We start from the raw sequence: 24,513 nt of genomic DNA on the forward strand, positions 1-24,513 counted from the left end.
AGCGAAGGGCCTGGGCACAGCTCGGCAGGAGGAGTCCTGCCTTGTCACAGGCTGAGCCAGCACCCAGCGATCCCAAGTCATGGCAGTGTTGCTCCTTCGCGCCTAGACGTCGGGCCGTGTGACACTGGGTGACAGCAGAGGCTCACCCCGACACTGGCTCAGAGCCCCGAGTCCTGCCTCCCAGCTGCCCTGATTGCACCTGCGTGACAGAGCGCCCCGGAGTGCTCCCCACCTGCACCCGCTTTCAAAAATGGAAAATGGCAGCAGCCACACCTGCCCGGAGTGGAGTCGGTTTGCGCTGGAGCCGCTGCCTTTGCCAGCCCTGACCTGGTTGGCGGCCGAGCCACGCGGGCCAGGCCCGTTGTGGCCACCCCTCGGCGCCCCCCGCCCCCCGTGCTTCCCCGTGTCAGGTATTTCCAGGCTGGATGGCCTGGGTTTGGGAAGATTTCTGACCTGGTCAGCTTTGTGCTGTTTATGGGATTGGATTTTGTTTTGAGGTAAATGCCAGTGTGATTCCAGGGCAAACGGGCTTCCCTGAATCATTCGCAGGTAAATTAAAATGAGCGTCGCGTTGAGTAGTGTCCTGGTGAGAAGTCCGCCAGGCGTAGGCAGGTGGGGTGTTAGAAACCAACTCGTTCAAAAGCCACTGTGACATATTACACGGGGTTAAGCCAAAGGCATGAACCTAGTTCTCGGGAGGGGAGGGGCAATAGAGCAAAAAGAAAATGTAGGCATTCAGGCCCTGGCCGGTGTGGCCCAGTGGTCAGAGCCTCTGCCTGTGGACGGAAGGGTCCCAGGTTCGATGCCAGTCAAGGGCACATGCCTCGGTGCAGGCCGGATCTCCGTGCAGAGGCAAGCCATTGATTTGTCTCTCACATCGATGTTTCTCTCTCTCTGTCTCTCCTCCTCCCTTCCACTCTCTCAGAATCAATGGAAAAATATCCTCCACTGAGGATTAACCAAAATGTACATGTATGTATTCAGAGTCACGTAACCAACAGGCGTGTAACCGTGGCCGAGAGCCGCCGTTTCCTGAGGGTCTTCCCTGTGCCGGGCACTGGTGTCCCTACAAGGTGTCATTTCATGGGAATTAGCCAGACTCTCAGCTTTGCCATTACAACTGTGTGACCTAGGGCGGTGTGCGTACCCTCTCTGTGCCTCCACTTTCCTCATCTGTGAAATGGGGAGAGTACTGGTCCCGCCCGCAGGGAGCTGACCCTCAGGAGGCATTTAGCGCAGACGCGGCCTCTAGCTGGCCCCCGGGAGCCGTTAGCAGTTCTTACCTGTTGACTTGCCCAGCTGGGCCAGCGAGGTTTTGTTTTTTTCGGCTCACAGGGGTCAGCACCGCCCAAAGCCACACCGAGGGTTTGAGGCAGAGCCGGGGCTCGAACTTGAACCTTCCCTCCTGGGAAACCAGCCCCGTGAAGGACCAGGGGGGCGTGACTTCGGCAGCGGGCGCTGGGAGGAGGCGGCGGCTCTGAGCGGCGGGCACTCTCCTGCGGCTTCTCCTGGGGGCGGTGTGGGACTCCTGCCTCCCACGTGGCAGGAGAAGAACATCAATGTTACCGTAAGATCGGTTGGTCCGAGAAGCATTCCGCTTTAGGAGACACCGTCCCCGTGGTTAGGAAAACACCTGATGTTCCCGTCTGATTTGAAATGTGAGTCTCTCCCCCGCCCCCCGGGCAGAGCCCGTGACGCTGGCCCCCCGCTCCTTCTTCTAGCACGTACTTTGTAAAATCCCCTTCATGCTGAAATGAAATGGAATGAAATGCATCCACACACACAATTCCCTCCCCCCAATAATATACCGCCCTGATTGTAATAGAAAAGAGAAACAAAGTCGTGTGTGATAAAATCACGTATGTGTCAATGCCGGACACATGGGCAGGACCACGCGGCGGGGGGTGGGGGTGTGGGGGGCGGTATATTTGAAGTGATCAGACACATGCTCTGAGCTCTAATAAATGAGTTTGGATTTCAGAGAAGTAAGAGGATAATCAACTGAAGATTGTTGAAACGTCATTCGTAGTTAATAGTTTGAAATGAGTCAACCACATATGTCTGTCTACGTATCACATAGAACCATCTGGAACTGTGGACAGACACAGGTGTGTTCTACGGCTTCCTCGTGCCCCTCGCGTAGTTTTGCTGTCCCTGCCGTGTTTTTCCTGAAATGGTGATTCACATCTTGGTAAAGTTCCAAATAAAACAAAGTACAATCTTCTCTAAATTTACACAGGAGCTACTTTCTGGGAAACTCGGTGTAAATTAAACTGTGCAAAAAAACAGAACAAACAAAACACTGTGTTCATGTGTCACGCTGAGCGGGGCTCGGGGTCAGGTCATTGCAAACAGGGTTTTCACCTGCACAGACGTCTGGTGGATCACGCAAAAGGCATGTGGGGCTATAAAGCCAAATGTGGACGATGGGACTGTAACACTTCTAGAAGGAAACAAGGGGCAGGCAAAGACGACCGAGGACCAGGAACGATTCACCTGACAGGAAAAGCTGATGGATTTCACCATCTGTAACAGTCTGTAAGGTTCTTTATTTTTCTTTTATTTTTTTAAATATATATTTTATTGATTTTTTTACAGAGAGGACGGGAGAGGGATAGAGAGTTAGGAACATCGATGAGAGAGAAACATCGATCAGCTGCCTTCCTGCACACCCCCTACTGGGGATGTGCCCACAACCAAGGTACATGCCCTTGACTGGAATCGAACCTGGGACCCTTTAGTCTGCAGGACGACACTCTATCCACTGAGCCAAACTGGCCAGGGCTGTAAGGTTCATTTAAAAAACGTCTGTACGATTCTGCTTCACCAAATGACACCTTCAGGAGAACAAGAGGACACAGATGGGAGGAAGTACTTGCGACTCAGAAGTTCATCAAAGAAGTCATATCTGAGATCCACAAAGAGCTACAAGTTGACAGGAGAAAGGGCAGACAATCAGCAGACACCTGGGCAGAAGACTTGAGTGGACACTTCACAGAGGAGGCAATGCGAGTGGCCGTGACCGCAGCGTGATACCACATCACGCCTCCAGAGTGGCGGGCACGCAGCTGACGGCACTGACGTGTGACACGCCCTTCGTTTCCAAGGACTGTTTTCCTCACGTGTTCCTTCTTCCCAGGCTTGTGGCAGCGACAGAACGGGGTGCCCCTGCAAAGCCCAAGTCCCCTGCTCCCTATGCCTTTCTCTTCAGCTTTAGATTTCCCTGGTTTTTCTAACTTATGGAGCATTACTTGCTAGGACTCTTTTAAAAAGCATGTGAGATGTGTTGATGCTCTTAATATTGGCCATGGCTCTTTTCAAAGTTTGCCTGGGAGTGTGGCCCGCAGATCTGCTATCACCTGGGAACTCGCTAAAGTGGGCACAGTCTCAGGCGCCAGCCCAGACCTACTGACTCAGAAACTCGGGGGGTGGGGCCCACGTGACCTTCAGGTGACTGTCATGTGCACTCGGGTTTCTTTGGCCTCTTTTCCCCTTGGGCTCAGCTGCCCTGCGCAATGATGAATGATAATCGTCGCTGACACTGACTTGGCTCTTACTGTGTGCCAGGCGCTGGCTAAGGGCTTTCACACAGAGGGTCTCCCCGGTTTCCAAAGGGTTCCAGGAGGCTTTTAACCTCCCCATTCTACAGGCAGGGAAACGAAGGCACAGAAAGATTGAGGGACTGTTCAGGGTCACCCAGGCATGAACTCAAGTGTCCGCCTCCGAGTTTCCACAGGGGTCATAATGATGACACGGACGCATGGTGACCTGTTGTGTCATTAAAAAGTATATTCCCAGGAAACCTTGCCACCTGGAGGGTTTTTCTTAAATGTGGGCAGAAATGTGACAGATGGGAACCGCCCGTGCTCGGGGGACCTGAGTCACGTCGGCTTGTCTGTGGGTCTGGGCGGAAAAGCCAGAGGCCCTCAGGGCCAGGCGGACGGAACAGGTGACAGGCAGTGCGGTGTCTCCAGGGTGAGACAGCAGGGCCTGGGGGGGACTGGGGAGGGGAGCTGGAGGGCGTACCCCACTCAAAGGGGGGTAACCGTTCCATAGCCCCAGAGACGTGTTGCCAATGTGAGAATGTGGGCTCCTTTCACCCCATTTTGTAAGCCAAGATGGAAATCTGAATGTATGTGAAATCTCTCCAATTTAAAATGTGGACCCTCATTCAGTCTCTGGCAGCGTGGAGGCCACTCAGAGGACGCCTGGGAGCCTGCCCTGTGTGGCCACCTCTGCGCAGTAGAGTAGAAGGTCTATATTGGTTGATTTCATTGCATTCCCCAGATCCAGTCTCCAGAATTTAATTATTGGTTTTTATGCATTTTTACTATCGCCCGAGAGGCAAGAGATACCTATGGGGATGGGGGTGGGAGGGGGGAGGGGGGAAGGGATCAGGGAATTGAGTTGGGCTCCAGAGACCCCAGGCAATCAGCGCTGGGGTGGGCAGGTTCCCTTCAGCCCACAGCGGGAGTAGGGCGGAGGTCCTGTGGCTGTGGGCCTGTATCTCAGGCTCTGCCCCTGCCCAGGCTACCAGGAGTTGTGAGCGCCCTCTAGCGGGCAGAGAGAGGCACTGCCTAAAGCCTCGGGCTGGGAGGAGGGGGGCCCGCCTGGAGACCTCCCTGGGGCTGGGGTCCAGGCCGGAAACATGGAAAATGACCTGGTGGGGCCGCAGGGGTCGAAAGGACATGGCTGGGGCACCAGGGACCCAGGGACCCAGGGAAGCAGCAGCTCTCTGCAATGTGAGAACTACTCAAAATAGTTACACTATCAATAACAAGTATAACAGTCATATTCATAATAAATAGAATGGACATACATATAGAAATTAATATTAACAGCTGGTGATTTTCAGTTCACCAGAGGTTTCATTTATCATGTCTATTTAATCATTAAAAACACTTCACACTAGTAACACGTACACGTGTTCTCATTGAGCAGTATTTAAACACTGGGGAAGAACATACAAACATTTTTAAGGGTTTTTAGACAACTTTTATTTTGAAGTAATTTCAAACTGACCAAAAGTTGCAGGAATAGCACAGACTTTCCATATCCATCCATTGTTAATATCTATCCTATCTAATAAAAGAGTAATGTGCAGATTGATCTGCAACACACAATATAGCTGCCCCCATGTGGTCAAAGATCCTGCCCCCATGTGGACACAATATGGCCACCACAAGATGGCCAGCAGGAGAGGGCAGTTGGGAGGCACCTGGCCTGCAAGGGAGGGCAGTTGAAAAGGACCAGGCCTGCAAGGGAGGGAAGTTGGAGGTGATCAACCCTGCAGGAGAGGGCAGTTAGGGGTGACCAGGCCGGCAGAGGAGGGAAGTTGGGGGCAAACAGGCTGGCAGCAGAGTGGTTAGGGGGTGATCAGGCTGGCAGGCAGAAGTGGTTAGGGGCAATCAGGAAGGCAGGCAGGCAAGCAGTTGGGAGCCAGCAGTCCTGGATTATGAGAGGGATGTCCGACTGCCCGTTTAGGCCCGATCCCAGTGGGATCGGGCCTAAATGGGCAGTCGGACATCCCTTGAGGGGTCCCATATTGGCGAGGGTACAGGCTGGGCTGAGGGACAACCCCTCTCCGTGCACGAATTTCGTGCACCGGGCCTCTAGTTTTGTCATATTTGCTCTATTGCTCACTCTCATTCGAAATACTTATTATTATTTTAGAAATCCGTTTTTGTCTGACGGGCACTGAGGCAGTTTATTAGATTCCTGCGGGCTGTAAGTGAGCGGCCCTGCTCCCTGGCATTTCTGTCGATCAGTGACAATCTGGGCATCCAATCTGTCCTTCACCTCTCATTCCTGACACACCAAGGTGCCCTCACTATTAGTAAAACCTCACCGGCCAGGTGGCTCAGTTGGGGGGAGCATCACCTGTGCACCAACATTGTTCGGGTTGCGTTCCCGGTCAGGGCACACACCTAGGTTTCGGGTTTGATCCCCCGTCGGAGTGTGTATGGGAGGCAGCCGATCGGTGTTTCTCCTCACATCGATGCTTCTCCCTCTCTTGCTTTCCCTTCCTCCCTCTCTAAAATTAATAAACATATCCTTGGGTGTGGGTGAAAAATAAAACTGTGTTCCTGTAAGCAACAGGGCTGTGAGGTATTTGCAGCTTATATGACTGACGAAGGACTAACATTCCGTAATATCAGAACAGCTACAAAGGTGAGCATCCCACTGGGTGACGTGCAGGAAGAGTATCAACGTCAAGTTCACAGCCTAAAATGACACATGGCTCATACACATGCAGAGAGACGCCGCCGTGCTCCCTGTAATGCGGGAATACACACCTAAACCACAGCAAAGGATCCGTGTAGCGCCCATTCAGTTTGCAGAGAAGAAAATTGGTACATTTTTCTATCCGCACGCAGACCCCCCACCCCGCAGCCTCCGTGGAGCCGTCCCACAGCCACATCCCCTGACCTCCCTCCAGACTGCTCCTTCTTCCCAGAATGCCTCTGGTGGCAGCCAGGGGGACAAGGATGCTCAGACACAATTGCTGGGAAGGGGGGTGACGTGTGGCAGTATTTGTGGAAATGTGACCCATTACCCAGCAGGTAGAGCCCCAGCCCCCCGCACAAGGCCCCCCACCGGGTGGGAGCCGAGGCACAGCTCCATGTCCGGAAGGAAGGCAGAGGTTAAACGCACTGTGGCCTGGCCTGTGGTGGCTGCTGAGGAGGAAGCACCCCAGAAGAGGGACGCCCCACTTACGCTCCGAAGACAGGTGGCCTCGGTTCCAATCTCCGTTTCGCTGCTTACTTGCTGTGTGATCTCGGGCCACTCACGTAACCTCTCTGTGTTGTGCTTTCTCCCTCTGTAAATGCAGGCTCACCGGAGCCCCTGCCTCGCAGGATCATTATAGCATCATGTACATCATAGAATGACCCTCAAAACGTATTAAATGGGGAAAAAAAAATGCAGTTCCTAAAACTATAGGCAGATAAACCGCATCATACATACCGTGATGGCTTCTGTGTGAAGACTTACCAGTGAACCCGAATCATGTGCCCGCGTACACAGTCCCATGCGTAGAGAAAGTTCTGGGGAGATCCACAGGAAACGTGTCACCCCTGTTACTACAGGGCGGCAGGCGGGTGGAGGTGTTAGAGGGGGACCTTCGCGTTGAACCCTGAACAGATAGACTATTTCGTTTGTGCAATTAAAACACACAAGCCAGCAGGAAGCCCCGTGAAAAGGCACATCTCCCAGCGCGTGAGGTCTTCCCTCGCGGCCCTGCGTGTACCCGACTCTGACTTCACCTCGGCTGCTGCCAGGGTTTAGGTGGAAGGAGAAGCCGTTCCCTCCAATTGCCCGCTCCCCCTGCCTGAGGACTCACGCTCCTTTGGGGCCTCCGTGCTCCCTCCTCGCCCCGTCCTGTCCTTGAGGGACCGCAGTGCTGTGTGGAAGGCCAGTCCTCTCGCTGCCTCTCCCAAGCTGCTTCCTCCTGCCGCTCACGGCGCGCCCTCTGCTGGTGGCCACGCAGAGTGCCGAGGGCCCCTGACCCGCGGGGAGAGGAAAGCTCGGCTCATTCTCACTGGTCTGGGCCTGGAACCCGGGTTTGACTCTGGGGCGGGGGCTGGTAGTCTCGCCAGATCTCTCTTCCGTGCGGGGTAAGACGTCTTTCCCCTTCGTATTTTCAAGTTGTCCCTACCTCGGGCTGTCAGATTTAGCAACTAAGAACACTGGGTGCCCAGTTAATGTGAATTTTAGTTAAAGCACGGGTAATGTTTTAGTACGAGGGTGTGGCGTGATTGCATGGAACACACTTGTTCGAAGAAGTGATGCTCTGTTTGGAGTGCACATTCCTGCCGTGGACGTCTGGTGCCAGCGGGAGGAGGTCCTGTGGCCCTGGGGGAGGCCGGGAAGGAGGGAGTAACGGGAAGGGAGAGGAAGGGGTGCCTGATGGAGGCGCAGGGTTCAGCTGTCTCCTGCTGCAGGAGGCCGCGCTGACATCAGCTCTCTCCTTGCTGGGGACATGCTGCTCACTGCCTACGCCGAATCTCCCGATGCTCCACACCCGAGCCCGGCCTACCCCAGGGAGTCTGTCACTGTTCGGGCGGAGGGTCGGCTGGGAACTCGGATTTGCCGCCAAGACTGAGAATCACTGCTCATGAGCTGGTCCTGCAGATGTGTGTGTGCACATGTGTGTGTATGCATGTGTGCGCACATGTGTACCACATGCCTTCTTTTGTGTGTCCCCGTGTTCAGCAGTCAGGGCCCCCCTTCCTGAGCCTGCATCCCCGTATTACGGAAAAGCTTGGGGCTCCTTCCCAAGTGTTCCCAGACTCCCACCTGCCCCCTCCTCAGGGAGATACTTGAGTGGCCACTTCCTGCCTCTGACTTCCTGCTCGCTCTGAGCACTCCCCCTCGTTCCTGCCTCCCCGTGGGACTCTCTCTCTGTCCCTGTCAGCGCGGCTGGTCCCCCAGCCCACAGCTGTCAGGTGCAGCACATGTTTCCTCACCGTCTGCAGTCAGCGGGGGGCGGGGGGTGTCCTCCCCAAGGTGACCACTCGCCCCCAAGTCCCGGGGTGACTCCTGCAGACCCTGCACCCTGCTCCCCCGCGGCCGGCATGCAGCCGTGGGCCCAGCGCCAAACGCCGTTCCTTTCGTAATCCGAGCGACCCAACTGCCCCTACCCCGCATCTCGCATCTCGTGTGTCCAGGCGGCTCCCAGAGAGATGCCCTCCCCCTTCCCCTCAGGGCCTGAGTGAACCCACACCCTCCAGGCAGCAGGCTCCGGCCCCTTCCTTCTGTGCGTGCGGACCTTCAGGGATTTCAGCGAGGGATGGTGATCGCTGGAGAGCCGAGGTCCTTGGATGAAAGCCAGCAGCGGGAGGAGCCGGGCTCCCTGGTCCCGGAGGAAGGCAGCGGGGGGCTCAGCAGATGTTTGGAGGACCTGGGGTCGGGCCACAGCTGCTCCGTGGGGAGAGCAGGAGGGAGGGAACGGAAGGCGGAAGACGGAGCAAAGGGGCTGAAGATGAAGGACAGCATCCAGGTCGCCCTCAGGACAGAGCGCGTCCCCTGGGAAGGGCAGGGCTGGGAGAGGCGGGAGGAAGCGTTGGCGAGGACCGGGCTGGCCCACCCCCCTCGCTCCCAGGTGGGCAGGAGGGGCCGCAGCCAGACGGCCGGGGAAGCCAGGTCCCCGGTGTCCAGCGGCACTGCCTTCGCCAGGAGCTGAGCGTGCGGGATGGCCAGGTCCCGCGCCCAGAACACTTCACGGCACTCTCTCTGGAAATAAGTTAATGCAACAAATTGTCTCATGAAACTAAATCCAGGGTTTCAATCCTTTTTTAAAAAGTTGATGTTAGAGAAAGGAAGGAGGAGTGAGGGAAACATTGATTTGTTACTCCACCCACGCATGCACTTCACTTCCCGGCCCCTCCGCCCAGCCCGCTGCCCCCTCCCCTCCCCTCCTCTCCGACTCCCCGCAGGGAGAGGAGGCTTTTGGTGAAAGTTCTACGTGGAACTCCCCTCTGTGCACGCGTCGGATGATGGAAATGAGAGAGGGGTGACGCCCAGTGTGGCCCCGGCAGGGTGCTCATCGAGGGCCTTGGGAGGCACTGCCTTCCTGGGGCGCGGTCTGGGGGCACTGGGCAGTGTGCCCTCTACTGGGGACCGCCCTGCACCCTGGCTCTGCGGCCCGGGGACCCTCTGCTAGGAAGGGACCTGTGACCGATGCGCACCCAGCGCTGTGCGCTGCTGGCAGGGCGATGCCGGGCTCAGGGCCTTTCCTGGAGGCGCCCACTAGTCAGGGGTGGGGTTCCCACGGGTGACTGAGCTCACGGGACAGACTGCGCTCAGGGGAGGGTGCACGCTGACCCGGGGGCTGGGAGTGAAATGGGGGGCGGTCACACTGCTTCAGAGGCTTCGCTCCACAGAGGCGGCTCCTGCAGCATCTGCTGGTCCACACAGTCCTGGGGACCCGCAGCACGCACGTCACAGCGTTCCTTTTAAAGTCTTTTCGCTGTTGTTGTGAATCCTCACCGAGGATAGTTTCCATTGATTTTTAAAGAGAGTGGAAGAGCCCTCACCGGTGTGGCTCAGTGGATAGAGCTTTGGCCTGCGGAGTGAAGGGCTCCAGGTTCGATTCCAGTCAAGGGCATGTACCTTGGTTGCGGGCACATCCCCAGTAGGGGGTGTGCAGAAGGCAGCTGATCGATGTTTCTCTCTCATCGATGTTTCTAACTCTCTATTCCTCTCCCTTTCTCTCTGTAAAAAAATCAATATCTATATATATATATATATATATATATATATATATATATATATATTTATATATATTTTTTTAAAAGAGAGTGGAAGAGAGAGGGAAAGGTTGCCTTCTGCACGCGCCCTGACCAGGGCCCAGGCCGGGGAGGAGCCTGCAACCAAACCGAGGTACATGCCCTTGACCAGAATCGAACCCGGGACGCTTTGGTTCGCAGACCAAAGCTCTATCCACTGAGCCAAACTGGCTAGGGCCTTTCTCCCTTTATTATCCACTCAGAGCTTCCAATAGGAACCAACAGAGTGTCTCAACCCCGTGAAATAGCTGATTCGGGCAGGTGGTTACGGGATAAACACTCGGGTGGGACACTGGCCCCCAAGCCCTCGGGAGCGCCCTGAGAAATGGCCCGGGGCCCGGGGACATGGGGGTGCCCGCCTTTGGGCGAATTCCTGGCTGGACGCACTGAACTTTTATGAGTATCCCCCAAGCGGGAGAGCCAAAGAAATAAATATCTAAGTATATGAGAGAAGACGTAAGGGTGGCTGAGACACCAGGGCTGGTCGGAAGGTGATGCGAGAAGGCAGACAGGAGGATAAAGGGTTAAAATACACCGCATTTTCAGAGGGTTTTGGATTTACAGAAAAATTGCAAGCAGGATAGAGCGAGTTCCTGTACATCCCACACCCGTTCCCTTTACCATCAATGCCCTGTTAGGACGGCCCTCCCACCATTCCCGAGCCAACAGGGCCACCCGCCTGGTGACAGCCACGGGTTCCGAGAGCCGCGGTGTTTACGTGACGTCCCCGTTCTGTCCCGGGCTCCCACGGAGGGTTCTGTGTGTCTCATAGGCTGCTCGTGGCGCTGACAGTTTCTCGGACGTTCCTTGTCTTTGCTGACCTTGACCGTGTGAGCAGCCCTGGTCGGCTGCTCTGTAGAACGTCCCTCAGCTGGGACTTGTCTGCTCTTTTTCTCCCGATTAGACTGCGGTTATAGGTTTGGGGGAGGAACATACCATCAAATGACTTATCGCCCTGACGCTGACCTTGACCACTGACCTTGCGGGGGGGCGTTTGTTAGCCTTTCCGCGGGCTCCACTCTGCTGGCTTTGGAGGGCGTTCCTGAGTGCAGCCCACACTTAGAGAGGGCGCTCTGCTCCCTCCTGCGGGAGTCACCTGCTTGTTATTCTGCACAAGAGGGAGATTGGAGCCATTCATTGAGAATCTGTTACCAGCCAAAGGGGGAGCGGGAGGGGGACTGGGGCCGGAGGGGGTGCAGGCCTGGGATAGCTCTTCTAACCCTGAGGGAGAGCGGGGGAGGTGCCAGTCGAGGGGGAGGGAGGGAGGAGATGTGCCTGCCTCCACGGCTCCCTCACGCTGATGGTCGTTCCCCAGAATCTTGACGTAATATACTTCTGGGCTTCCCAAACGATAGTGGAAAAGTTTTCTCTTTTGCTCCGAGAAGAGTGTTAAAGAGGGAAAAAAAAAAAGGTCAAACATTTACAAACACACAGCAAAATAGCCTGTCCCAAGCATGTCTCCCCGCCCCTCTGTGGATGCGGGGCCAGCGCTGAGCTGTGAGCCGGGGCCTCCTGGACCCCCGTGTCCTCTCTCCGTGAGGGGCCCAGTCACCCGGGCAGGGCGATGGGCCTGCGCTGTAAGCAGGTCCCAGCTCTGGGGGAGCCACCAGGAACCTTGTGCTCGATGAAAGGGAAGACTCTTGCTCTAGCTGGTGTGGCTCAGTGGATAGTGTGATGGCCTGCGGACTGAAGGGTCCTGGGTTCGATTCCGGTCAAGGGCACATGCGAGGGTTGCAGGCTCAATCCCCAGTGGGGGTTGTGCAGGAGGCAACCGATCAATGATTCTCTCTCATCATTGATGTTTCTATCTCTCTCTCTCCCCCTCTCCCTTCCTCTCTGAAATCACTAAAAATATATATTTAAAAAAAAAAAAAGAAAAAGAGAGGGAAGACTCTTGTATCTGGGACTGTTTCATGGACAGCAAATGCGATTTGGAAAAAACAAGATCTGGCTGCTACATGCAGCGGTTATTTCCCTGCAGAGGGACCGCCATCTAATAAAACACTCCACCCGCCAGCGTGTGCCCGGCCCCTGGGAGCTCTGTGGGCACTTTTGGTCTGTCCTGTTGATCATGGAGCTCGCTTGCTGGAAGGTCTCAAGGTCAGTGAGAGCCTGCCAAGGTCACGCAGTCCCTGCCAAAGGAGCTGGTGTCACCTAAGGACCGAGGTTTGTCTCGGTGACATCACCGTCTCCCTCGCTGTCGCCGTCAGCTGCACCCACGCTCCGGCGCTCGGCTGCAGGGCACGCTGCCCTCTGGGTCGGTCTGTCCCTGGGCCACCTGCACACCGAGACCGAGAGGCACGTTTCTTCGGAGGTCACTGTACGGAGACTCGTGTCCTCGTCTGTGATGGCGCCAGTGCCATGGGACGGTGAGGGTATTAGGAGGTGGTGTGTGAGGTACGTGGGCGTGCGCATAGGGCGGGAGGCAAGTTAGAAGGAGAGCAAAACCAGGGCGGAGTGATGGCCAGGCCTCGCCGGGGTGGGCAACACAGAAGCTGGGGACGCGGCCTGGATGCCCTCTGGCTCCAGCACCCTGCTTGCTGCCCTACCCGGCCAGGGGTCTTCCATGGCCTGCCCTGTCCCGTGGCCTGCCTGTCCCGTGGCCTGCCCTGTTCTGTGGCCTGCCCTGTCCCGTGGCCTGCCCTGGGCTTGGTTGTTATTTCCATCCACCCAGGGTGCACCCTCCCGCTGACCTCCTGTGGGCCCCAGGGGTGGTGCTACTTACCCACCTCTGTCCGTTTATAGCAGCGGCACTGACGGGACCCGGCGCTGCGGTCGGGCTGGGCGGCTGCCCCACAAAGGCAGCTTTCAGACGCCCTCGGCTGGAAAACGGCCGGCCTCGGGGTGAGCTGGGAGGCAGAGTCAGGCCAGGTCTGCTTCGGGCCGAGAGGAAGACCTCACAGCCGTTGCCCGGCCCACGCGGATGATGGACAGGCTGGGAGCTGGCCCGCGGCTGTGGCTGCTCTGGGAGCTGCGGTTTGAGGCCTGAGCGCCCTGCAGTGGGAGCTGTGCTGTGTGCACCCGGCTGTGTGCCTTCCCGGGTAAAACTGACCCAGTAGTTGCTGTTGGAATATCTGCTCTAGTCCTCAAAGCAGGTTACAGAGGAGGAGACGGAGGGCCAGAGGGGCCGGGGATGTGCAGGGGCTGCGCAGGCAGGAGGTGACAGTGGGCACATCTCCCAGCTCCTCCCGGTGGTGAGGGAAGGGGCCCGGCGGAAGCTCTGTTCCCATGGAAACGTCTCCGCTGGGAAATGCTCGGTGTTTTGGTGTTTCCTCCTGACCCGTCTCACAGGTGGGGTGTCCACGGTTCCCTCTCCAGTGTACCGAGGACAGCGGGCCCGCCAGCCTGAGCCGGCTTGGGTAGACCCGCCCCCGTGGTCCAGCTGGCCTCCCAGAGCTCACTGTCGGGGTTTGGGGCCAAAGACTCCGCTGATAGTAAAGGGCCACTTTACCACAGTGGCTGTGCCAGCGTCGTCCCCGGGGACGTGGGGAGGGGGAGCCTGGTCCAGGGCAGGTGGAAGTGGTCCGGGGTGTCCCCAGCACAGGCTTCGTGAGGAGAGCGATGGCGTGGGACAGCGCTCCTTTGTGGAGGTTTGACCCAATAATGTGCCCTGTGTTTTCATCCGCCCTTGCCCAAGCGTTTATGCAGGGACTTGTGCTTGGGGTGGAAACCAGGACAGCCCTAACGTCTGAATAACTTACGGGATATCAGTGAGTTCCTGTTAGTTGCCACAGCTCGTGAAAAGGGCTGCGTTGCGTGGACTTAGACCCGACTTGGTGGGTACGTCGGGGGCGGTCTGACTGGTGTATGAGGAATGAGCCTGGGCGGGCACGGAGACAGGCAGCTGCCACCGCAGTGGCTGACACTGAACCACAGCAAGAGACACAGCAGAGGGGCGGTGGAGGTGATAAGACAGTGTGGATAGAGAACGGGGGCCCAGCCTGGCTCCCACGTCTGGGAGGTGCCCCCCTGTTTGCTGGTGTAGCCAAGCCCGAGTTAGCAGAGCCACCGGCTGCAGTGGGCAGGCGCGGTCCCAGGCCATGGATTCACGGCTTCAGCCCTTTCTTGTCTTCATCTTCATCGTTACCACCCTCTGGCTGGTTCCTTCAGGACGGAGTTGTCAGTTCATACTGTGTGACCTTGAAGTAGGGATCGGGTCAAAGGTTACAAGTAGTCCCCGAGCCACCAGGTGGGGCTGGGCGAGGAGAAGCGATAGGGACTGGGCAGCAGTAACTCGGGGGCAGATCATGGGCCTAACGAACTTGTGGGGAAGAGGTTGGAAAGTAGAGTGTTGGCAGTGTGTTATGGTGGTATTGCCTGTGATTGGCAAAGCCTTACAGGAAAGAGGTGAACTCAGAAAAAACTCCAGTGTGTAAGCAGAAATGAAAGGGGAGAAGGCAAGCCCAGATAGTTGGGGACTTGTAACGTTGGGTAAGTGAATGATTGGGGACCTACACAGCAAGAAAGGAATGCAGAGAAGCCCTGTGTGACAGAGCCTCCATGCAGTGATCAACATTAAGGATGCCATCCCAGACAGACTTTTCAGCTGGACAAAAGGGCTCCGGGAAAACAAAGTGTAACACCTCATTTCTCACAGAAGCCCCACAGACTCAAGATTTTACCCAGCTGCTGTTCCACGCAGCGTGCTGGATAAGCTTGACCACATTCAGCCTCTCTGATCCTTAGTTTAGCTTCTGCCACATCCAATCTCTTGCTGTTGCAGAACAAAAATAATTCTCCCTTCAGAGTTCTTACCTGAGACTCTTGTAATAAAACACAGATTAAGAAGAGGAGAACATGAACAACAGAATAACAGTTTATTAAACATGTATCCCTCATGTGTATGTGGGAGATACCCAGGGAAAAATGAGTAACTCTCTGAGGTGGCTTAGAACTCTGGCTTAAATGCCATCTTAACTGGGAAGGAGGAAGGGGGATGTGTAGGCATCGTTGGGGAGAGTAAATGACTTTTAGGAAAGACAAATGGGCCCTTGAGTAGATGGGGGATGTGATAGTATGTGACAGTTTGTCTGGGTGTGGTGTGGACTTCTGGTCTCCTCTCCTGTGATAAGTCAATCTTCTCTGGTTGATGAAACTCCCGGAAAGAGGATTAATGACCATTCAGCTCCTTTTGGCAGATAAGGGGAGTCCAGAGAAAGCCTCTGCCAGCCCCCTTAGTGCTGCTGGTCATGACACCCCTCCCCAGCCTGACAATGAAACTACTTCTAACTGCAGTATTACGGGCACTACTTCCTTTCAGTTCGGCCCACCTGAGCCAGTCAGTCCTCTGTGCCAGCAGCAGTGTCTGTAGTGACTTCTGGATCTGATAACCATTTCGGATGAAGTCATCTCCTCTATGTGACTCTTAACATAGGAACACAGTGTCCTGTGCAGGGCGGGACTGCCTCCCAGCTGCCAGCACACTGTGACTGACCCTCAACTAGAAGAAGCAGGTTGGAAAATAACCATCTTGCTTCTCTTCGTTTTTAAAGGTACCTATAGCTCTCATTTGTTTCGTTAATATTAGAAGTGTTTTGGGACTTTATGTAGTTTGGTGATGTTTCTGTGACCAGGATGCCATGGGAACTTAGCTCTCGTGTGGAGCAATTAGCCGAAGGTAGGATGGATTTTGCTGTATTTCGTTTTGCTTCATGTTATTGTTTCCGAGAACCTGTCGATGACGTTAAGTTAGGACTTCTGCAGGTGAGTTTATGAGGTCAACAATATCCAGCAGCAGACTCAACCGAGAACCGAAGGCCCAGGGCGGGGGCGGGGGTGGGGGCACCGTGCTTACAGAGCACAGCAGCCTCAGCATCACCAGCTTGTAGACACACGCCCAGATCCACCCGGAAATTCTCCACTAGAATATGCACTTTTCCAAGACCCCTGGTGATCCTCCTGCACAGTCAAGTCTGAGAAACATGAACAGAACGCACTGCCCTCAGCTGTAGACCAGCACTAACGGGTCCAGGGGAGGAGAGGATCGGCCCGCCAGGTCCACCTGCGCCTATGGCTTCAGGGCGGCGGCACTTCAAGTTATGTCTTCCGACCCTTCCCCGCCGGACGCCACGTGCTGTGCACACGAGTGGCATGTAGGCGGAGGGAAGGTTTACCTTTCAGACCCGGGGTCTAAGATTTAGTGGAAGCCTCAGAGTAAGAGTATCAAATGATTTTATTATAAAACGTAGGCTATTTATTAACCATTCACTTTCTAAAAAACACAAACAGAATACAATAAACACACCCAAGACTTCCCATCTCGCAGGGTAGGAAGCAGCCCTGGACAGAGAGCCTGCGAACATTCCCTCTACTAGTGTCTGGGCGTCCTGCCTGTGGGCTCCCGTGCTGGCCGCCTCTTCGGGGAAAGGACACTAAAGCTACAAGGTCACGCACAAGAGGGTCACAACTTTAAAGCCATGTGATGCTCACGGCTTGCACACTCTGGTCTGCAACTCTGAGAAGCAAAGCCAACAAGCAGACACAGCCCCCCCCCCCCCAGCTCACCCCGCCCGTCTCAGGAGCTGCAGGGGGGCTGCTCACCTTCCCTCACGGCAGCTTTGGTTTCTCCCCGAGCACAAGCCCTAAAACCCACACGCAGTCTCCAAGTTCAAGTATAAAGGTCTGTTTCAAGACAACCCCGGCTGGTGTAGTGTTTCTTTAGTTCTCTGTAGTGTCTGCTGGTGTGGTCCCTGGGACGGGCTGGCCACGTGGCAGGGGCACACAGGCCAGCATTCCTGCCGCCAACCTCGCTCCCCGATCAGCGTGGACCACGCTCCAAAGTCAAAGGTGAAATTAGCGACGACCTTGGCCTGTCTTCATTCTGAAGCCGTACCGTTATGAAGGAATCCACTTCACCACTGCAATGGAGCTTCCAGAAGATGTCAGGCACCGTCTGAAAAGGAGAGAACCCGTCAAAATGAGACTACGCTGACCGAGTTTCCTGTTCCTAAGGAATTTACAGTTGGACCAGGAGGGCGTGAGGTGACCGTTTTACACCCCATGGCATGGCGGCTCCCACGTGGGCACCGAAGGCAGCTCTGCTCTTGAACGAGCGCCCCGTGCGAGCCCGGCGCTCCGCTCTGTTCACTCGCTGATGCTTCTCAGAAATAACAGACACCCCGAGGAGCCTTACAAACAGGACCCGAAGCAGAACGAGGGCGAGGCAGTCCAGTGGTTACGAACCGTGGCCAATGCCCGGCCATTGCTGCCACGGCTCAGACTGACCGTCTCCCAGACCCTGCAAGGAGCAGTGCTCTGTGCATCCGGAGCCGATGTTAAACATTAAATCCCAAAGGTAATAAAGAGGGGGTGCTGCCCAGAAGAACCCCCGGTCACTGACAGTGGCACTCAGTTCCCTTTAACCACAGGGCGTCCAGCAGTTTGAAGCAGACTTCAGTCCCATTTAGGGTGAGGCCGCTTTTGAATGCATTGCTGGATTTCATATCCAAATCGCAAACCCAAATTTAAGCAATTTCAGAAAAGCAGGGACTCTCATTTGAATTTCCCTGGGGCACCCCAGCGGGCGCCTAAGGCAGCCCCTCCCCACCCCTCCCCAGCGGGCGCCTGAGGCAGCCCCTCCCCTCCCCTCCCCAGCGGGCGCCTGAGGCAGCCCCTCCCCTCCCCTCCCCTCCCCTCCCCTCCCCTCCCCTCCCCTCCCCAGCGGGCGCCTGAGGCAGCCCCTCCCCTCCCCTCCCCTCCCCTCCCCTCCCCTCCCCAGCGGGCGCCTAAGGCAGCCCCTCCCCTCCCCTCCCCTCCCCAGCGGGCGCCTGAGCAGCCCCTCCCCTCCCCAGCGGGCGCCTGAGGCAGCGCCTCCTCACAGCTGGGACACTGGGCTCCGGGGGCTCAGACTCCTCCCTGATGCGCTGTGACATGACTCCGTGGTCAGGGAGGTCCATCTGCGCATACTTTTCTGCACAGACAAGACCGTCGCCCCAGTGACGGCTGCCCCTCCATTACCCACGCACGGTAAGCCAGAGGAACGTGCTGCTCTGGCGGGATACGGACCTTAGGAGGCGTCCTGGGCGGGGCCCGGGGCGTCCTGGCTCTCCGGCTCCGGAGGGGGCGCGGGGGCGGCTTCTCTCTTCTTGGCCGCCAGGAACTCATGGATGGCTCGCTCTATCTGCGGCCTGAAGATGTGGTTTAGTTTGGGGTCCACCACCTGCGAGATGATTCTGTCCACTCCAGCTTCCAACATCCCGGACCTGGAGCAGAGATCATCCTGTTACTCAGTCACTCCGAGTCCTTTCGTCCCAGCAAGTGTCCTGTGAGAGCCCAGCCAACATGGCCCTGGTCGAAGCTGCAGCTACTCCCGGGAGTTCTTCCCAAGGGCGACCCATTAGCAGAGTTCAAGTTGCCATCTTCCCACTTTAGAGCAGCAGCTCCCAACCAGAAGCTCCCATCACGCCTCACTCAGTCTCCTCCACCTCCCCCTCCGCCCTGCAGGGACCACGCTCAAAGGCCTGGCCCACAGAGTGACAGTGACTCGATGAAGCACCAGGTGACGGGCAGAGCTGAAACCGCCAGCGAGCCTCCCACAGCAACCTGGCTAGGCCAACCAAAGGCACGGTCACACACACACACCCCCCCCCCCCCAGTTCCCCGGGGCCCGCGGCCATGGCCGTGACCTAGAACACACACTAGGGGCTTGTAAACAGACAGGAAACAAACTGGTTCGAAGCTCCTAAGGGGCCAAAATCCACCCGACTCCTTTTCCAAGTAGAGCCAAAATGAGCCAACATGTCTGTGTGCAAACACCTGGGGCAGGTAGTGAGGAAGATACGGTGACAGGAACCACGTCGCATTTGAGAAGTTTGGAAGAGTCCACGGAGGCTCAAACCAGAGTGTCTTCCGAGGACTGAAACGTGCGAGTACCAGCAAGAGCACGTGGGCAGGCTCCACTCCTTCAGACTGGAGCGCGCTCGGGCCAGGCAAGCCTTTGCTTGGGTAGAACAGGTCCTGCAGTGACTGGGCAGACGGGGCCCGGAAACGAACGAGGACGCCATGGCGACCAGTGGCAAAGTGCGCCCTGGCCTCGGGCTGACAGCTCTCCGCAGGAAGCCGGGTGTAACACATCGCCCTTAGAGCCCGGGCACCTTCAGGGAGACCGCGTCAGACAGCGGGTGCCCTCCAAGCGGAGCTCGTGACACAGCGAGGGCGGCGCCAGGCGCCCCTCCCTAGGCACAAGCTCCTCACTTTCCAGCTGCACCCCGTCTCCGGAGGCAGGTTCACAGGTGTCTTTATTGATGTGGCGCCTGCTCAGGGAGAGCAGTGTGGCTCAGGGAAGCAGAGCGGCTCGCTTTCCCGGAGATGGAGCCTGAAGCAGCAGGGGATGGGCAGGTACCGCGTAGTGAAAGGACTCGGTCACAATTAGGTTCAACAGCAGAGCCCGAGGCCTGCGAAGCCTTCCCCGCTGTGGACCTGGGACCCAGCTTCTGGGCCTGAACGGCCAGCGGCCGGTGCTGGGGCTGCAGGGTCTCACCGGGGACAACACTCCAGGCCCAAGTAGCAAATCTTCATTCCAGAATTTGCCTCAAATTCAAAATGTCAGCAAGACTACAGAGAGCCCTAGCCGGTGTGGCTCAGTGGATAGTGTCGGACGGCAGACCGAAGAGTCCCGGGTTCGATTCCAGTCAAGGGCACGTACCTCGGTTGCAGGCTCCTCTCCGGCCTGGGTGCCGGTTGGGGCTCGTGCAGGTGGCAACCAATCAATGTGTTTCTCTCACATCGATGTTTCTCTCTGTCGTTCCCTCTCTCTCCCACTCTCTCTAAAAATCAATGGGAAAATATCCTCGGGTGAGGATTAAAAAAAAAAAAAAAGTGCCCAACCCAGCATAAATCTTCAATAAGAGTTCTTATATATAAAAAAAGAATCACAGAGAAAGGTCCCATTGTAAGTCCAAATTCATGTTTCTGGTTAAATACATTCTAGGACAAATAAAAAAGCTGGAAATGTTCACGGTGGTTAAACGACGCATTCGCTTGTGAGAATAAGGACCCAGGTCCTTGTGCCCAAGAGCCAAACGTTGCTGTCCTGGTCTAAGACGCCCAAGAAGTACTGGAAACTTCAAGGCGCAGAGATTATGTCTTGGAATTTGGAATAACTTTTTTTAAAAAAAATATTTTTATTGATTTCAGAGAATAAGGGAGAGGAGAGAGAGAGAAACATCAATGATAAGAGAGAATCACTGATCGGCTGCCTCCTGCACGCCCCCCACCAGGGTTCGAGCCTATAACCCGGCCATGTGCCCTGACCAGGAATCGAACCGTGACCTCCATCCAGGCTCATAGGTCGATGCTCAGCCACCGAGCCACACCGGCGGGCTGGGATGACTTGAAGCACCGTAGGGACGTGCACAGGAAGCCTGCACAGGCTGGAGAAACGGGCGAGAATCTCAGCTGAGCCCTGTGCGTCCCTGAACGTGAGTTTTAATAAAGGACAGTCTGCTGCAGCCCCTACGGAGCCACCGTCCGCCTGGACCGGACAGCGCCCTGCACCGGCCTCCGTGCGTCGGACCCGCGTTCCCGCCTTTCGCCCTGTCCCTCTGTCCCGCGCACTTACTGGACCACGCTCTGCCGCAGACCGTTCCGCAGCTGGTTCTTGTTCATCGTCGGATTCCATTCCTGCTTGTCCAGATGTGTTGAGACAAAATTATCCACTTTCTGCCTCAGGTTTTGGTAAGCTGGCTGAAATGTCAGAAAGAGGGGCAAGGTCAGAAGTTACACGCACCGGCGTTTAGGTCACGTCACTCAGAACACTGCTTTTCAGACACGGACTTTGCGGTTCTTCACTAACTTCCATGGCCACGCAGCAGGCAGAGCGAGAATCAGTGCTAGCGAGTGCCAGGTGCTTCATGTTGTTACCTCACTCACTTTTCCAGTAACTCTCCGAGGGAGGTCCTATGGGCCCCCCCCCCCACCCCCCACCTTTTAGAGGTGGAGATTGAGGCTTCCACAAAGTAAACAGCTTGCCCCCAGGCCAGACCCAGGCTCCTTCCGAACCAAAGGGGCTGGGTTCTGGGCCGCCCCATCGCTTACCAGCTCTCTGACTTCAACAAGGCCCACAGCCTGAGTCTCCGTCACTGCCAACTGGAAAGCGGTGCTGTTACCGCCCCACCTCCCCCTCGGGGTGCTCTCAGCAACAAGGCCCGGGAAAGCCTCTGCACCCAGCGAAGGGCCACCCCGCCCTCACAGGACACAGGAACGCGGGCTGAAGCCAAAGCCCACGGAACACCGGGGAAGGCACGGAATATCCAGAGAGGCACTCGTGGAGGGGCACTGGCCGCTTCCAGACCCAGCTGCATCAGAACAAATGAGGGGCTTGGCGAACACAAGGAATGCAGGTTCTGAGCCTCCAGAAACGTCTGGCACCGCCAGCTGCTCTTCTCCAAACCAGGTGTAAACGGGCCCTGCTCACCCCTCCCACGCGGGCGGAGGGCACTCCCCGACCCCAGTGATGCCGAGTTTACTGCCGCGATTTGCTCTGGTCAATGGAATGTCCGTGGCTCTCGTGCCCGGTGACCCTCCATAACGCCCACGTCCTGGGCAGCCCCGCCCCTTTAGTCTGGGACTTAGGATGAGTCTGCGTGCTGCAGACCTAACCCCAACCCACAGCCGGATCCCGGCCGAGGCAGCCCGCGGCCACAGCTGACGCCGACCAAGACCAGCGGGACCCCGGGACGTACAGCCCTGTGGCCGGAGAACCATGCTTGTTACAAGCCACACAGGTTTGTTTAAGACGCAGCGTCATTGTGCCCAAAGTCTGCTCACGGCCAGATACATGAAATCGCCAAAAGCATCAGCAGGCCTCACTCCATGAGCGGGCTCTTCCCACAGGCCAAGAACACGGACTCACAGACACACTCTCCACTCACGCTGGGAGGAGGAAGGCAGGGAGATGAGCGAGTTAAAATTCCCATGTACTATCTGCCTAGCAACTCCTTTTTCCGGGTACCCCTCTTCCCACCTAGACCAGAGTCGGGCAGTGGGCGCCATGTCCCCCGGCCACAGCAGAGGGCGTCTGACCCACGCTAAGGCAATGCAAACAGCAAACATCGCCTGGGATTTTTTTTTTTTTTTTAACTGGAGCTGAGAGTCCCTTTCTGGGGGAGGAAGGTAAAAGGGAGGAAGCTAGAGTAAGACAGAATCAAGAGATGCTAGTAACCACGGGGATGACCTTGGCAGCTAGGTAAAGTGAAGGAGCATTTTACTGGGGGTTGACCTATGGCAGGAGGATGGAAAACAGGCACCCCATGGCCTTTGGTCAGCGATGGAGTACAAAACAGGGGTGCCGGCTCCCCACCAACGTGCCTTCGCTCGGCTGCGTGCGCGGGTCTGCCTCGCGGAGCTGGAGAAAGGGAACAGGCAGCTCCGGTACCGATGGCTCTGCACCCACGCCATTCTCGCTTACTTGCCTGGCTCTCTCCACTACTAACACAGTGAGGCTCGTTGGAGAGGCTTAAGGACTCCCATTCCTGGCAAAGCGAGGGTGCAGGCTCTCACACCAGTCTTGAAACCCCAAGTTCAGAGAAGCCGCAGACCGGGCTTAAAGGGACAGCTAACCGGCGGGGCTGGGAGCCCGACCCACGTGCGCGTCGCTCCCAAAGCGCCCGGTGCTGCCCCCAGCGGCCTCCCCGCCCCGCGGAGATTTCCAGCGGCATCTTTTGTGTTCCTCTCGGCTTCGGCAAGGCAAAGCTGCTACCGGGGCGGCCTCCCGCCGGGCCCGGGCCCGGTCCCGTTCGGCCCGGGCGGCCTCGGTACCTTGGTGTCCACGTCGGCCAGGCAGTCCCGGCGGAAGCTGTCAAACAGGCCGCGGCTCTTGAGCTGCTCCACGATGAGCGCGATGAGCTGAGGGTCCCCGGGAGGCAGCGAGGCCGGGTTGACGGGGCCGCCGCTCCCCCCGCCGCCCGCCGCCGCCGTCCCCGCCCCCGACGATGCCGGGCCCGCACCCCCGCCCCCCGCGCCCCCCCCCGCCGCCGCCGTCCGCCATGCCTGCGCCCCGGGCCCGCGTGGGAGACCCAAAGCGGCTGCTTCTCAGGGGCACAGGTCGTGCAGAGGTGGCGGAGAAGCGGGAGCCGGAGCCGGCAGCGGCGGGGGAGAGGGGAGAGGGGGCGGCGAAGGAGCGGGAGGGGGCGGCGGAGGAGAGGGCGGCGGCGGAGAAAGGGCGGGTGGAGGCGGAGAAGGAGGTGGAGGAGGCAGGTTCGGAGGCTGGGGAGGTGGTGGAATGAGCGGCCAGCACGGCCCGCTCCATCCCGGGCGCTCCTCGGATGACGTCGCCTCTGGCATTGGCCTTGTGGGGCGGGAGGTTTGCAGCGCTCATCTCCGGCGCTCTTATAGGAAGAAGGCGGGCGGGCCGGAACTACAACTCCCGGCAGGCCTCGGACCCGCTCGCGGGCAGTTTGCGGGGCAGTATGGGACTTGTAGGCTTAGGCAGTCGTGATTTCCGCAACAGGCAGGTGCGGGGCCTTCTGGTCCATCACTGCAACCCTTGCTGTAAAGGAGCATCTCCCAACTGTGCCTGATTATAAGGACCATCCGCGGGGCTGGTTAAAAGTGTAGATGAACAGGTTCATCCCTCAGATGCTCATCCACGTTTTCTGGGTCGGGGCCTAGGAATCTGCTTTTTACCCCGCACTCCCTCTGCCTCCTTGGACAATAAGATGCGGGAAATCGGGAAACAAGGAGTTAGTCAAATTTCTATTATTCAGAAGTGTTTTCGTCCCCCCCCCCCCCCCACTCCCTTCTGATTTTAAGAGTAACGTGTGGTTATTTTAGAAAGTTGGAAAATAATGGGAAATGGTTTCCCTAAATTCTTTTTTACATGTGCGGATTTCCTCCCAGGTGTTAACAATAATAATAAACTAGCAATGAGAATTGGAATATACCAGGCATGCTGCTAAAAACTTTACACACACTACTTTACAATAATCTAAAAAGCAGATGCTATTATAATTGCTGTTTTACAAATGCAGAAATGGAGGCACAGAGTTTGTTGCCCTGATCACATAGCTAGAGGCAGAAAAGGAGGATTTGAACACAGGTTTTCTGAATCCAAATCTTGCAATGTTTAACCTCAGTGATACCACATCCCGAGAGCTGGGTGGTATCAGACACTAGATAAGGCTTTATAGCCTGGTTTTTATTTTTGTAGCCACAATTGATACCAAAAAATGGCTGCCACCACTATCCTCTCTTCCTTTCAGACTTTTGCTCATTATTACTTCAACTG

General features: G+C 56.7%; 1 protein-coding gene across 1 annotated transcript; it reads right to left on the reverse strand.

The window, feature by feature from the left end:
* Positions 1-16,443: 16,443 nt before the first annotated feature.
* On the reverse strand, positions 16,444-23,579 carry BOD1 (biorientation of chromosomes in cell division 1). Its single transcript, XM_054718156.1, is given in 5 exon segments — positions 16,444-17,181; positions 18,294-18,490; positions 20,848-20,972; positions 23,046-23,253; positions 23,255-23,579. Coding segments are annotated over 4 exon segments (810 nt in total). The 5' UTR covers positions 23,536-23,579; the 3' UTR covers positions 16,444-17,181; position 18,294.
* Positions 23,580-24,513: the final 934 nt, after the last annotated feature.

The sequence above is a fragment of the Eptesicus fuscus genome, chromosome 6 (genome assembly GCF_027574615.1).
Source record: "Eptesicus fuscus isolate TK198812 chromosome 6, DD_ASM_mEF_20220401, whole genome shotgun sequence".
NCBI classification, from domain to species: Eukaryota; Metazoa; Chordata; class Mammalia; order Chiroptera; family Vespertilionidae; genus Eptesicus; species Eptesicus fuscus.